Source organism: Chaetodon auriga, chromosome 12 (genome assembly GCF_051107435.1).
Source record: "Chaetodon auriga isolate fChaAug3 chromosome 12, fChaAug3.hap1, whole genome shotgun sequence".
Lineage (NCBI taxonomy): Eukaryota > Metazoa > Chordata > Actinopteri > Chaetodontiformes > Chaetodontidae > Chaetodon > Chaetodon auriga.
In genome coordinates this window covers 7712329-7728208 of record NC_135085.1, presented here as the reverse complement: position 1 = coordinate 7728208, position 15880 = coordinate 7712329, and the positions used below count along the sequence as shown (strand labels likewise).

Genomic DNA, 15880 nt, shown 5'->3' with positions numbered 1-15880 from the left:
TCAGTATAAAAATGACAAATATGCTGCATCTGTTAGTGTTTGACAGAGCATTCACTTGTTCCAGGTTCTCACAGTGAAGAACCTGGAACAAATGAAGGCTTGACTTGAACAATAAATCACTTATCACAATACCATAGTTAAGTACTGTTTGATGTGTTCATTGCATTTAATCAGTATATTAGAATTATTTTGCCCGTGTCTATGTGCATGCGCGTCATAGCTGATACCAACGCCCTTTTAGTGGTTGAAGGGATTTGGATTAATTAAATGATTTTTCTTGTCAAAATTGTTATTATTAATTGATCAAATAGAGACTTTTTTTTTTTTTACTTTTAAAGAAGCCCAAGCCATTATTACCCTGTAAAATGGTTCTACAATGAATTGTTTAATGATACCATAACTGTATCAAGACATAAAATCTAAAAAGGTTCAATATAAAACCACTTGTTTTAAAAACATATGGTAAGAATAACAAATCTGCTCTAAACTTCCTGTTAACGCTAAACATCATCACCATTTTTTTGTTATTTGCTATCATCCATTATCTTGTATCATGAACAAGAGCACCTAATGGAAGCCATTTGTTGAAGCTGCAGGATTTCAGATTCACACAGATGGGTATTTAGTTCACTATAACCCTTGAACTGGGCCTGGCATGGGCAGAGTCATCCTGTTGTGCTTGTTTCAAAAGCATTTGGATTTATAGGATTATTCAGCGCGTAGGCTGAGTAGCAATATTTGGATGGTTTCACACTGTGACTTTGATTGGGAACAAAGTCCATCGCTCCACAGATAAAATATCATTCATGCACATCCACATTTATACTGATGTCAGAAATAAAATCAAAGGTGTTAATCCTCAAAGACACAAGCTGAGGCGCTGCTTGAAGACGTCAGCGCGGCATCCCCTCTCAACAATAACAGAATATCAATCCGAAGTGATCTGCTCCACTCCGGCTAACCTAATCATGTCATAGAGCTTTTGAGATGATGAAATCTCCAAAGACCCCCCTCTCTCCAGCTGGCAACTCCATGTTTCTCAGTAAAGGGTTCCAGTGGAACCGGCATGATTATCCACACCACATGTCGTCTTGCGTAGAGCCTCTCTCACGCTACACCCCCCCCCCCCGATGGGATCATTCCTCCATACATTATGCTTCTCGGTCGCAGATTTAAATATGAAGCCTAAACAATATCATCTATTGTTTCTGTTTTTCCTTGTCCTGCAAAAACTATTTGTGCCAAGCCTGATGCTCAAGCTCCTGTATCCAATTATACACATGGCATGCATGGGCTCAAAAGCCATTAGATGCTTTGATATTATGTAACAGCCTGCAGATGATTAACAAGCAGTAAGCGGGACACTCACTTACCCTGCATCACTTCCATATCCACATATTAAGGCATCCTTTGCTCCTTCAACTTTGTAAAAATTATCTAAGGAAAGGGGAAAAAAGAGGTTAAAGAAACATTTTTTTCTAACTTCACTGCATGTATTTAGAGCATTCCTCATGTGTGAAACATGCTCAACACTTTTTTTTTTGTTTTTGGCTGACCTTCACTACTGAGGAAGTCTGCCCTGGAGCTCCAGGTTCTGTTGTTGCAGATGAAGGATGCGTTGGCGCTGTAGGAGGAGTTGACACAGTGGGCGAGGCTGCGGACGCACTTTTGTCGCAGCAGCCCCATGAAAAGCTGCAGGCCGATGAGGGCGAACACGCTGAGACAGAAGACAGTCAGGATCATAACGTCTGCCAGCTTCCTCACAGACTGGATCAGAGCGCCGACGATGGTCTTCAGACCTTGATGGAGGAGACGATGTGTCCATTATTTGGTAACAAACAGACAAATTGAGTGTTCTGTTCATGTGGGAAAAAGCAGGTTCAGTCATGATTGGAAACAAGAGAGGAGACATAGACACACGGTATGAAGATTGAGCTGATGGTGGTCTTACCTGGGATAACTGAGATGGTTTTCAGTGCTCGCAGTACTCTGAAGGTTCTTAATGCTGAGACGTTTCCAAGGTCTACAAATTCTGTCACATAACTGAAATATAAGGAGATTTGTGAACCTTTACAGGGAGACTTAGCAAATAATTATGTGATCATGTCTTTATAAATACATTTCAATCAAATAATGTTATGGGTTTGTCACAAAAGTCATTTTCTTGCTCAGCTACGTTCACTAATTGCAAATTGCTAACTGTGTCTGTCTGCTGTTTGGTGCTTGAGACATACCGTGCAGGTTTTTTTTAAGCATTATTGCTAAAAACAGCTGTCTCCTGCTGCCAAACTATGCTATGTGAGTAGTAAGAATGAACCAACACAGTAAAGTTGTGGCTTTGAAAACCAAAATAATAAGCTGAAAGATGCTAAAATGCTCCTTAGAGCTGAGTTCATCACTACAAGACACAGTACATACAATATGATACATACATTATGATCCATTGTATAAAAGGGCTGACTATAGCCTCCTGAAGAGTTAAAAGAATAACACATGTTTTGTACTTGTGAGAGGAAATGACAAAGGAATTAGCTGACTGGACCATAATTAATCAAAAACAAATTAATCTGTGAAGGTAATGGCAGCTTTCAATGTGTCTACACCCAGTAATAGGGATTTTGCCACGCTGTTTTCAAACAAAGCAAATGTCCTATCAGGATGATTGGTCTAGGACAATGCTGCATCAATGCATCAAGAGGTCACCTGTCTAATCTGCCACTTGCATCATGGGTAGTGAGTCATGGCTCACAGATCTCTGACCTCAACAGTGGGCTTATGGGTCATAGTGTTTCAAATCACCGCTCAGGATGACTGACTGACTGCGGTCACTTTGACATTATTGAAAAATACTGACAGAAGGAATAGGCTGTTTTTTATCTGACCATCATTAGAGTCTGCACAAAAAACTTTCCCACAAGACATCTGAACACTGAATTAACATGGACCTTTTTAATTGGATGTCTCTTTGGTAGCAGCAGCCATTGTTAATGTTAAGTGGCTGTTAGCAGAGACTGCGTGTCAGTATGAATGAAATATAAATGATATTTGTGCTTACGCCATGACGATGACGGTGAAGTCCAGCCAGTTCCATGGATCTCTCAAGAAGGTGAACGGCACTATACAGAATCCTCTTGCAAATATCTTTATTGCCGACTCGAAAGTGTAAATGGCGGTGAAAGTATACCTGAAAAATATACACAGAGGGGGAAGAAAATGCTGTCAGCTCTCAGCCAGAGTTGCATGAAATCCACATGTTCAGAATGGATTTGTGCATTAAGATAAAACACAATCAATAACAATGAGGATTGGAAGGCAAAGCATGACAAATTAAAGAATGATCAATGTACAATTACTCTGAGCCCCAAACTGTTTGACTGCAGCTGATAATTTATAGTAACTTTAATTACAGTTGTGTGCAAGACATGAAATAATGAAAAGTAAATTAGACCTGTGAAGTACACACTGGAAATAAATAAAGTTTTCAGTGAATTTAAAAATTTAAAATAAAAAAACAGCGCATGGTGTAAAATTTCTGGTAGTTCCTTCATATTCCAGTTTGTTTGGTACTTTTTTACTTTACTGCAGTCTGAATTTGGTTAACTTAGCTAAGCTTAAAGACTGGAAACAGTCAGTCTGGCACACTAACACCTCTACAGACAGAGGAATTCAGATTTTGCTGCCTCAGCTGTAGTTCCATGTTTAACATTTGAGTGTGGTATCAATCTCCTCGTCTAACTCTTGGCAAAATAGTAAGCTGTTTCTCTTTGTCACCTTTATATAATTGAATGTCTAAAGTTGAAAAAGTAAGTGAACAAACTGAAAGCTTTTGCCAACACAGAGAGCATGCTGCATGCCTGAGACCCACCGATGATGACAACTTGGCCACATCTTCCACATCATGCACAAACATTTCTAAAGACTTTCAGGCATCACTTTCCATTTCTCATCACGTGCTTTCTTCTAGCATGCCGACAGCATGTGGCGTTCTGACAGAAGTAAATATTACATGCATCAAATACTTACATAGCAGCTGACTCTGCAACCATCACTGACAAAACAACAAACCCCAGCAAAGCCCCGCATTAGAACACATGTAGCACAGTTTCCATTTCTGTGCAACACACAAAGTTCAGGGTCAGACAACAGCTTAAACACAGCGTGTACTTACTCCAGGTACTTGGTCCATGGTGCCGGATCCGACATGGCCATGAAGAAGCAGTTGGTCAGAATAGTGCACATTATGAACAGGCTAAACAATGTGGAAACACGTTAAGGAAAGTGTGCTGAGAAACAGTCATTTACAATTTTACAGTCAAAGTTTTTTGTGATAAGCATCAATGTATACAAAGGCACAATGTATCCTGTAATCCTATGAAACATACCCATTAGGATAAACCATCGATGTGTGTGCGAATGGTATTAGAGGTACAGTAAATGCAGATTATGGAAAATGTAAGTAAATTCCATTTAAGAGTAAATCAGGGTGATATCATGCTCTCTCATGGATGAATGGAACAATGATGGAACAATGGATGCTGCTAACTTCCAAAGAGTAAATTATTTAAAATCTCAGGATGAAATCATGAGAAAATCACAGGAATAATTATCTGAAAAGTAACTTTCAATAAACTAAATTTCTTTATGTAACATCTATTACAACATTTTGCTAATAGGACTCTGAAAATGTAGTTCAGGGCAGGATGTTGGTCCGTTGGTTATTCCTGTGATTTATCAGCTGAAGCGAATCAGTAACCGTTGCTAAATGTTATTTAAATGATAATGTGATCAATAGACGTTTGTCATCTCCAACATAGTGGAAAGGACTGCCTCCTGCATGTAAAGTACGAATCGGCTGTCTGAGAACTAATAGGCAGCCGTCACATGATGCGAAATCTCCTTGCTCTTATTTCATTTCAGAGATTAAAAGAGGGATATGAGGGGATTTGGTTTGTGATGCCAGAGAGGACCATTACAAAGCTGTTTCAAAAATGGGACTATGGAAAAATCCAATAGAAACCTACGGGGGGAAATCAGTAAATATTAGAAATTGGCTTATCTGCTAGTATGAGATCTAGACTTTTTACAGCATCAAATTATTATTTTAGAGGAAACTTTTGACAGTGGTTTGTTGTCAGCACGCTGCCTGATTCCCGGTCTAATCTTCATGTTATCACACGTCAGGACGCTGACATTAATACTTTTACTTTGAAATGAAGCACTTATTGGAGCAGTTGTCAAACACTGGTGTGCAAAAGCAATACCTGAAAGTGGTTTTGTCACCCTCGGTCCTAATCCTGATTATTAACTGTCACAATATCCTCACATCACTTTTATCATCCCGATCTTTTTAAAGCATTTTCTCCCCTAAGGACACTCACCCTCCAGAGCTTCATCACAAATCTCACCAATATAACTCTGAAACACACCGACAGGAAATAACTTGGAATGCTCCATCAAAAAAACCCCACAAGATTATTTTCCACAAGCACTGTGTAATCAAAAAAGGATATGAATGGACTAAAACTTTGATGGCGATTGTTCTGAGGAAGTGAAATGGACTAAGAATGTAAAGTGCAGATGTGGCACTGAATCTGAAGATGGCCTTCCCTTTGTTAAGTACTATAAAAGTCTGCAAAGAAAACAGAAAAATCACATTATTCAAATATAATTGCAGTACAATTGCACTCTGTAATTAAAACAAATTATAAGAAGTCAACACAAAGTAAACTCATTCCTCAGATAAACGTTCAGGCACACTGTTTAGCAGCTCTAAAGCAGCTCTGAGCAGCCGTTTTCTTTACCCCGCAGCCATGATAATATAGCTGCTGTGTTGAGTCTACCACTCTGTCTACCATCTGTGTTAACCAAAAGCACTTCTGCCTCCAAGAAAGCAGTGAGTGCACACACACACACGCAACGAGCGAGGCCAGTTGAGATAATGGAGGCAACCTCAAAGCGGGCTGAACCTTTCCCCAACAGATGTGGCATTTATTTAAATATTTTTTCGTCTTTGGATAATCCTCCCATCCAGCAGCGCATCACATGCCAAAACAAAGAGACCCTGAGAATGACTGCCACGTCCTTTTTCATCTGTCCGTAAGCGGCCCATTAATGGGCAGCAGCCTGATCTACTCTGCAAATCAAAACTTGCTAATCCCATTTCTGCATCCAAAAGAGATCTAAAAAGATGCGGCCGCACTCCTCTCATCTAAGCTAGCGGCTGCAAAACACTGCTTGGTGAATTCAGTGAAAACCTCAGCTGATCAGGAGGACTTCTGACGTTTGATGAAGCCCAGATGAGAGTTTTGTTGATAATTTAACACAGACACTCCTCACATGTCAGTGATTAATCATCATTTATCATCCGTCATCATTAATCTCTGCAAACAGATATCTGCAGATGAAGGCAATTCTGTAGGGACAAGATTTGGTATTGGAAGATTTCTGTTTCCCTTTGGAGTCTGTTTTTAGTCCAAGTAGTATCAACCAATCACGTATGAGCAGGCTTTGGCTGCAACAGTTGGTAAATGGTCCGTGTGGAGAGAAAAAGAGACAGAACACATTGGTCAAAATGCAATCTTGGAACCTATCGGCTATCATCTGATGAAAGTCTGGCTTTTTTACACCCTCAATTCCAAAAAAGTTGGAACGCTGTGTAAAATGTAGATAAAAACAGAATTAAATCATTTGTAAATGAACTGAGTTTAGCAACAACAGTTTTACAAAGTGTTCCTGAGTCCGCGCATTAATCTCCTTTATACAGTCATGTGTTCACAAAGTGTTGAACCTCTCTCCATCCTCGTTTGTGAGTGACTGAGCCTTTCCAGGATGCCCCTTTCATACCCAATTGTGATACTATCACCTGTTACCATTGAAGCTGTTTACCTGTGGAATGTTCCAAACAGGTGTTTTTGGAGCGTTCCACTACTTTTCCAGTCTTTAGTTGCTCCTGTCCAACTTGTTTGAAATGTGTTGCTGCATCAAATTCAAATAAACACATATTTACAAAAATCAATAAAGATGATGAGTCAAACTTTAAATATATTGTCTCTGTACCGTCCATTGAGTGTATATCAGAAAGGATTATCAAACTATCACAGTCTGTTTTATTTATGTTTTACACAGCATCCCAACTTTTTTGGAATCAGGGTTCATTTATCTGAATACATATGCTTCAAAAGTTTCTGACTGCACTGTAAACAATGACGTGTGCACAGGAAACCACTCAGTTGCAGCATTAACAACTAAGTTCACATTAATACAAGTCTGTCTTAAAACAACATTCAGCTGTCCGTATGTATATTAAAACATTTTTTGGTTTGTTGTAAACATTCCTCCTGTTCATACTAGTTGTTCAAAGATCAATTCTTAGTCCTAGTGCCAAAATGTAAGTCATGGGGGACAAAATCTACAGCCCTCAATCTGTGAAAATGGATTCCAAAGTTTAGCTGAAGATAATATGACGCTTCAACTGTCCAATGTTAGTCTTTTTAATACCAAATTTCTTGTTTATGTTCTCTCCCTGACCTATCCCAAACAAAAAAAAAGAAGGAAATTACGTGTTAAAAAGACTAGAACTTTAGAAGATACCAACTTTTGACTCAAAGTGCTGAAGCCTCATAATAATGTCAGCTAAACTTTGGAAGATCTTTTTGCAAAGAAGGACTGAGGATCTATCCCATCACTCCAAACGGAAACATGTCAGGAAGGGCTCTTATCTGTTCGGTGTACGTATGGCATCTGACTTGAAAACAGGTGAAACTATCCTCTGAGCTCGCTCACTTAGTGACTATTTGTGCTTTGTGCTGTGTTTCTTCTTAGCCATTTTATCCAGGTGATGTTGAATCTGTTTTCTACCAATAAACAGTCATTCTCAGAGTGAACGTATCAGGTTTTCAGCCGAGGGTCATTAGCCTGATGAAACAGACACCACAGGCAGGTGTAAAAAAACACGTTTGTATATTGTATATTAGACTTAATAGGAGCTGCTGAATTAAACACACACTGAGAAACTGATCTCTTATGTCCAGACACACACACATCCAGCACCACCCATCCCACCCAGAAACCCCCACACAGACGCTCTCACCCTCTGGTTCTTGTAGTAAAATGGATCAATGTCCTCCAGTGGCATCCCGATAAGTTCTGGAGGGATGTCACCGAAGATGCGAGGCAGCTGCTTGCCTGCCTCCAGGTCGACCCTGGGTTTTGATGGCTCTGTGTTCCGGTAACCATCCTGGCAATCCTTGGCATTCTTGGCCTGCTCCTCCGCAATCCGCTGCTCCAGCGCAGCCAAGGATTCGCGAGTGAACCGCCGCAAGCCATCAGGACCCGTTGGTAACAGCATGGCTGCCATCTTTTCATCCTGATTCTCCTGTACTAGAATTTACTTACAGCTACCGGCAGGGAAGAAAGGAAGAAGGAAAGAGAGAATAAATAACCTAATTCAGTCGTACAGGCTTATGAAACTTATCAACGACATAGCTTCTTGGATGTCACACTGCATTCAATACACAGACCAGACCAAGTCCCAAAATGTGATGTCTTTTTCTATCAGTAGCTAGCACAACAAACTAAAAGCAATGCTAACTTTTCACATGCCTTCAGAATCAGAAAACTTTATTATCCGTCAATATGTCTTTGATGCTTATGTTTAAACCAGTGCAGTTGGATTTTGAACATTTAACCACTACACGTTTTGGCCCATCCCACAGGAAGTTTTTAATCCTTTGCCCCAGTACTGGGTTGACCTGTCGTCCAGAGAGGCAGTCAAGCAAAGTGTGGGTGTGTTCACTGTATTAAAAGCTGAGGGGAAGTCCATAAATAAAATCCTGGTTCCAAACTCTGGGTCACAGTAACCAGTGGTGTCAGCAAGGCATCCACACCCCCTCGCTTTGCTTTAAAGGCAGAATGGAGTGGGTCAAGTGTGCCTGCAACCAAGATAGAAACCACTTTGGTTGGTGTATGTGGAGCATAGAATTACCAGCCAGCTCTGCATTTCCCTCAGCTCTACAGAGAATTTTAGTGTCTTCCAGCTCACTGTTTTGGTTTTGCTTCACTGCTTAGGGTTCACTGTGAGTCTCATTAGTGTGGTTTCCAGCCACAGTAGGCAGCTATTTTCACTGATAAAGCTCTAATGAACCACTGTGCGCTACATGCCCAACATCAAACAGCAGATGCAAACAGTTAGCAGATGGTGAACATAGTGGAACAGAGTCTGAGGTGTTCCTCAGGAGACGGTGGAGACCAAAACAGACTTACATATACTCATCAAGTGGACACAAACACGACTCCAAATGTATGCTACCATTACTCCATGTCAGCTAGATGTGTAAATAACAGCTATTGCTTGCTAACATGTTTGCCATGTCAACTTTATGAGGTGATTATACTGGTTGCAATGCCCTCAAACGGCCAAAAAATAAATTATTGCATGTTTAAAGCCTTTAAGTGAGCAATTTAAAAAGAAATCTGACTCTGGCACTCCTTCTGCTAGTATTAAAGAAGACCTGAATCCAAACCAGGGAACATTAAGATGAATGGGCAGAAGGGAGCACATTGACTGCACCAGTTTTTACTGGGATTGTTTCATTTTCCACAAACAGAAACATAAAACACCAGAATGATTCAAGCCTACACTCAGTGGCTTACACCAGTATTAACAATATAAAAGTAGTAAAAACTGAATGGAAACTCGCAATAATCTAAAAGCTCAGATTGACAGAAAACACTACAATTCATTGCCAAGTTCTGTTTTGTGTCTCTGTTACTGAAGCTCTCTGTTTTTCAAACACTGTGTAATTACAATGTATAAAGGCTTAAGTCAAAAGCTGGACTGCCCCTGATTTTCTGATTGGAAGATGGTGCTGAGAGAGGTCCAGAGACACGATATAAATGTTTTACCCTTACCACTGACCACCAGCTTCCTGTTATCCAACAATCTCTGTCAAACTAGGGCAGCCATAGTTCTGAGTCAGAGGGATTAAGTCCACAGTCTGTAGCCCTGACCAGGGGTTTTCACCAGCACTAAATTAGGATGGCGGTCACTTGTTCGCAGCCACTGAACTGAGGAAAGCTGCAGGGCCTGGATGCTGACCTGCCAGAAACCTTAAAGATGTCATTTTTTCACATCACACCAAACGCACCACTGTAAGCCAAAATGCCCTCCTCGCTGTCTCTTGATGTTTTCAAACTACACGGAGCACTGTGTTGAGTCTCAGAACATTAACTGTGAGCTGGGTCAACATATGGATGTTTGTGAGTGCTGGTGAGCACTATAACAGAATTAGTGTGTATGTTAGAGTGTGTGTTTAAAGTGCAGGCTGTACAAATAATCAGCCCTATAATCTGATGCTGCAGAATGTCACTGTTATTGTTACTGTTAGGTTTTTCTGTAGTTTTCTGTTCTAGATTTTAGCTGCATTTGGGTTTTCTAGTACTTGTTTCTCCTTGAAATGTGAGGATATCACTGCAGGTGCAGGCAGTGTGCAGGTTACATTCATGGACTCCAAGACTTCACAAACTGGTAGTGATTAACTAAACGTAGTTAAATGTTACCAGAAATCTTAAGGAGCACATTATCTTGTCTTTTTTTTTTGTTTTGTTTTTTTTTAATTGGCAAACTTTGTTCCTCTGCATTTAAAAAAAGCACAAAGACAGTTTGCAGGTAATCTGATCAGAGACCAAAGCCACTGTCTAAATAAAGACAACACTAAAGGCCTTAAAACTACCAAACATTCACCCCCTCATTTCAGCCAGCGATGGAGTCTGATATTTTAATAACTGAAAAAGCTTTCCAAAGAGAGGATTACATTTCTATGTTCCCCTTTTGACAGAGAAATACCATTGTATCCTTTTCATATTGACTAAGCTCTGTGAGTTTTCCATCTCCTCCTGTCCTGAAATGCATTGATCCCTTCACACGTCCAGCCAGACGCTAGTTATCTGCTTTCACTTGATCTGCTTATTTGGCCCAGGTTGATCTCAGATCAGCTCGTCTCATACACCGAATCCAGCGCTTTCCCATTTGCTATCAAAATAAATAGGTTAAGGTCCATTTGCAACGTCACAAAGCAGATAAACGGGTTCAATTTCTGTCAGGATGTTACAGGATGTGACAGGATGAGATGAGTCCACAGAAACACAGTCACAGCATTTCCTCTATAAAAGGTCACAGACAACACAGAACAGTAAGAAGCCATGACAGCCTCTCTGTAGCATACAGAATCAAGGCATTTATCAATAATATTAATCTACACTCAGATGCACAGACAGAATATATGCCGCTGCGCACTCATTTGCACGGGAGGAAGCAGTGATAACGAATTAAACATCACGGAGAGAAAAAAAGTTAGTTGAATGAAATTTAATTCCCGTAACCGCCAGATGTGATATGCTCATCATCACTGCAAATAATTATGATAATTAGAGTGAAAGCAGAGCGCACACATGCGCGCACACACGCGCGCACACACACACACACACACATACACACACACGCACACACACACACACACACACACACACACACACACACACACACACACACAGTCAACTTGACCACATGTGTTCTGCAGCACTGCTGTCTTCAATTCTAAAATTCTCTAAACAATTCCAGTTAAATTTTACTGTGATAACTGTCCTAATAGTAATAACAGCCCGACTGCATTATTGGGGCCAATATTGATATCAGGGTTTAAATGTCAGATAATGATAAATTGACCAAAAGAAAAAACATAAAGTGAATCTGAAAAGTCTGTGTGTGTGTGACCAACAGAAATACTTAGCGAGGCTTTTTAAAGTTGAAAAATCAGCTTGTTAGTGCTCTCTGTTGGATAATTATGTAATGGTGACTCTGTTTCTGAATGACCTCAAATCTGATTTGGCATTTCTGTTCTTAATTTCTTGTTACTTGTCAACTGACATGTGCTGTACACAGTACATCATATCTGCCATTGATTATTTAATTGATTATTTAATTTTCAAACGTTTCCCCTATCAACAAGGCTCCAAAAATCTTGAGAACAAAGAACATCTTTCTCTTCTCTCCTCTTTAAGAAAGGGGCCAGCTGAGCTGCCTTTAAGATTCTTTGACAGGATTAAACGGGATGACTAACAGGTGATGTAACATACAGTATACGCATATAGTAACATTAACTTCTTTTGAGTAAATTAATTTGGTGAAAGTCAGTAAAATATAAAGCTACAACAAACAGTTATCTGCACTATGTGGCTCTGCAAGTAGAAATAGCTTTAAACTAAACTAAAAGCTTCAACAACAACATGTAGTAAACCCTTCGTGATGAAGGAGAAATGGTTGAAAACTGCAGTTTGATGTTTTTTGTGGCCTTCAGGAGTAAAACCATAACACTATGGTAATGACTTGTGCTGAGTCATGACTTGTTACACTTGTAACTGCAGCATATTTTACTTAAATAGATTCTATTTCTTAAATTTGACATATCTATGCTTTCTTCTATCATAACATACTGGAGTAAAACCCTTATTTCGTCTTCGGCAGTCGGAGGTGTTCAGGTAATAAAATGCTCCACGCCGACCTGTTCTCTCTCTACATTCTTTTCATTTTCTCTCTCATCACAAATACTGTGCCGGTCATGAATGATTTTATGGAGGAGTTTAAATTTGCCTATGAAAACAGCACAGGCCTCACTTCAAAAAAGTCTAAAAGCTGTTCAGAAATGCATGTGAGAAGTGTAAGTCCAGAGAAGACCACGGTCCCACGTGATGTCACATGACGTCACGCCACGTCACGTCAGCTTCTTTCAGCTTTGTGACGCTGTTATTTTGGTGTGAGAGGGTCAATCTCTCTGCAGCTCAAAATGTATTTTTGTCTTACATCATCACGTAAGCAACCATTTAAAACACTGTATGGGCCCCAAAAGAGAACATGATTCGATGTGCTGTCTCCGTTCTATTTCTATCAACTGAGATTCCAAGACGACTTCAGCAGGAAAAACAAATATTGTCCCATGGATCCTACAGAGGGGGGACCTTTTTCACCAAAGTATCATTCACAGTTATCAAACTTTATAGTTTATCTACGTATTAAAAGCAGTTATCTGATCAGATGTCCCTGTTTTTCTTTGTCTGAATTTACTCTCTTAACATTTGGAAATGCAGGAAAAATGTTTCCTGTGAATTGTATGCATTTAATACTAGACTGTCTTTAAAACAGAAGAAGTGATCACTTCTTTCTCATCATAGTCATTATATAATATGTCCTAAAACTTCTGCCAAATGTAACAAAGGGCTACTTCAGAGATAGATAGTAATGAGGGCTACTTCAGGATAGTAACACAACAAGCATTTGTCCCTTGCATCCTTGTGTCATGTGTGGAATTGTTGACAGATGGTTTAAAATCAGATTAAACAATCTGATCGTCTGTGTAATAACAGACAGATTTTGGCATGTCAAAAACTTCTGAAAAAAAAATTCCACCACAAGCTTGAAGTCATGTTGTCCTTGTAGTTTGTTCCCATTGAGCCACGTTTCGGGTGTGCGCCCTCTCAGAGCTACATACTGTGATCTGAAGTGCGCAGACTGAACTGATGACCTACTTCTTTTGCAAAAACCTTTCAATGTAATTGCACTATATAGCTTAAATACGCAGGTTACAGAATGTATAGCCAAACAAAATGAAGCAGTGGCGAAATTACTGGGATGACCTGGGTGATGAATTGATGAAAAAAGATTTTTGTAAGCCCTCCTGTTTCACTCATATTCGTGCTTCTGCTTATTTGAATCCTGCTCCAAATCTTAAAACTTGTCATCAGTTACATAATACAAGAAGATGATGAATTTTTCAGATTTCACCAAAAGAGTCTGAAAACAGATCTCAAGTGTGTAACCACTGTCTGCATATCATTATGTAATGTGTCACCTATCACATTTCAGTTGGAGAAGCCATGGAACACTGAGTGGTGCACTGGAAATGTATGTCACCGCTGTGTGTTTACAACAAGTAAGTGTAGAGTTTAATGCTAAACACTGTACATGCAAAAATAAAACACAACATTTATCATTTGCATTATGCACTTTCTGGTATATTAGTCTTTTTATGATATACTGTATAACATAGACCGTGTTAGTACTGTTTTAAAATACAAATTAACCCTACAACCAGACTTTTTAGAGTTATAGCTTGCTTTAATATGGTTTAAGTGAATGGAGAAGTTATCCTTACTCAAAGTGGAAAGAAAACTGTCCAACCATACAGCCATAATGCCTTTTACCTTCCTGTCCCTGTAGCCACATTCATGCATGTTCAATATCCTTACAAGGATACTTACATATGAAACTCTGAGATTCACAGCATCATTTCCAGAGTTGAGTTCTTCGGATTTTAGAAGAAGGAACAGCCAAACTCTCCGCGCGAAATCCATGTCTTCTTTTCAAGGTTTGTTCTTCATGATGGACCCAAAAACATCAATCCAGCAATGCAGAAAAGTGCGTCTTATCACCGGAATCCAAAGTTTAGCGGTTAAAATCGACTTCTAGACAAATGCCAGTCGTCTAGTCACCTTATGATGAGCATTTTGAAAGCTGCCACAAGTTGTCCTCTTTCCTTCCATTCGAGTGGCTCTTCCGTAGACATCCCACAGAGGAAAGGTCCCGAGCCGCGGAGCGTGGAGAGGATGCTGCGCTGTCTTCAGCAGCTGCGCAGCGGCGAGAGAGGCGCACCTCGATTTGCCCTTGAGCAAGAGATGAGGGAGGAACGATGCTGCTGCACCACAGAGGATTACCGCTCCCACAGCTGCCCCATGGCACACAACGAAGATATATGGGCAGTTCTCCCACTTCACCAGGTCGCAGACACATGCAGAGGGCCTGTAATGGACACAGTGAGGGGGGAAACTTGAGTTTATCAGCGGGCTGTGCGGCAAAGACTCGACATTAGAAAGGCTGCTGGAACTTGCCTTTAAGTGGTTCCTCTATGATACCAAGCATGAGAAGTAACGTAATGTCAGCAATGGGTTTTTGAGGACATGGACGACATGCATCTGACCTTGTTTAAAGTTTGATCACAGAATTGGCCATTTAATGTTGCAGTTACACCATATTTGACTCTGTACTGCAGTTTAGAGACCATGTGCTTAGCAAGGCCTAAAACAAGTGATTCCACTGTCGACCACAGAGATGAATTAATGAATGCTGTGCAAAACCTGTGGCGCTCGATTGAACCCACAAAGGACATAGCTCCCCATAAGATATCAGCATTTAATTGAGTGTTTCCAACAAACTAAGGGGTGCTGGTTTTAGATCAGCCAGCCGAGGAGCCCACGCCTTCGGTGTTAGTGTCTTATTGCGCCCTCTAGTGGACAATAATGAACTCCCTATGAATAGATCGGGCTGGGAGATCCAGTAGGCTGTGAGTTCTGCTGAGAGACATGCAACTCCAACATATGTCATTGTAAGACCTGAAGGCTAGTTTACATTGTGGATACAGAGGTCATGTCTTGTGTTGTTTTTCTGATAAGCCTTTGCTTTTAGCAAGCTGGGAGAGTTTAAATTCTACTGTACGATTAAAATGTTCACTTTTAGGCTGATTCAAGTGTTTTTAGAGCCAGTACTGGTCCACAAGGGCTCTCTTGATATTTTATTCCTGGCGCTGTGATGAGGGCCTTAAAGGAGCATTTAGACTTGCATGTTGGGAAATAAATGCAAACACAGACTCATGACCTCAGTATTTCTAAAATCCTGGACCTGTCGCAATATTTCAGTTTTGACACTGAGGCTCAAAATTTTATCGGGGAGGTTGAGCGCAGAGTCAGCATTGGTATTGCACGTCCATGTTGTGTATTAATTATGGTATAAAAAGAGACCATTTGAGAGATTATCCTCTCATATATCCTAATGCAT

At 40.2% G+C, this 15880-nt stretch overlaps 2 protein-coding genes across 3 annotated transcripts in view; both read right to left on the bottom strand.

Annotated features, from left to right (window-relative positions):
- LOC143329092 (sodium channel protein type 5 subunit alpha-like) overlaps positions 1-4253 on the bottom strand; it is a 29869-nt gene extending 25616 nt beyond the window's left edge. For both annotated transcript variants that reach the window (XM_076744800.1, XM_076744801.1), the window contains exons 1-5: positions 4169-4253; positions 3056-3184; positions 1952-2043; positions 1557-1799; positions 1374-1437 (exon numbers count right to left, since the gene is read on the bottom strand). In XM_076744800.1, coding sequence (XP_076600915.1) covers positions 1374-1437; positions 1557-1799; positions 1952-2043; positions 3056-3184; positions 4169-4239 — 599 coding nt within the window. In that variant the 5' untranslated portion in view covers positions 4240-4253. The remainder of the gene's footprint in view (positions 1-1373; positions 1438-1556; positions 1800-1951; positions 2044-3055; positions 3185-4168) is intronic.
- A 1121-nt stretch (positions 4254-5374) lies between these two features.
- On the bottom strand, positions 5375-14601 carry LOC143329225 (sodium channel protein type 1 subunit alpha-like). The gene is made up of 4 exons (XM_076745031.1): positions 14311-14601; positions 8090-8396; positions 5490-5629; positions 5375-5387 (listed from the first exon to the last, which is right to left on the bottom strand). The coding sequence occupies exons 2-4, from the start codon at positions 8354-8356 to the stop codon at positions 5375-5377; spliced, it is 420 nt and encodes a 139-aa protein (XP_076601146.1). The 5' UTR covers positions 8357-8396; positions 14311-14601.
- Positions 14602-15880: the final 1279 nt, after the last annotated feature.

Excerpts from the sequence above, each read along its gene's own strand:
- LOC143329225 (XM_076745031.1), bottom strand. The coding sequence starts at position 8,356 with ATGGCAGCCATGCTGTTACCAACGGGTCCTGATGGCTTGCGGCGGTTC. Across the intron at positions 5,630-8,089 it reads TTTACTACAAGAACCAGAGG|ACTTTTATAGTACTTAACAA; the intron begins GTGAGAGCGTCT and ends TTTTCTTTGCAG.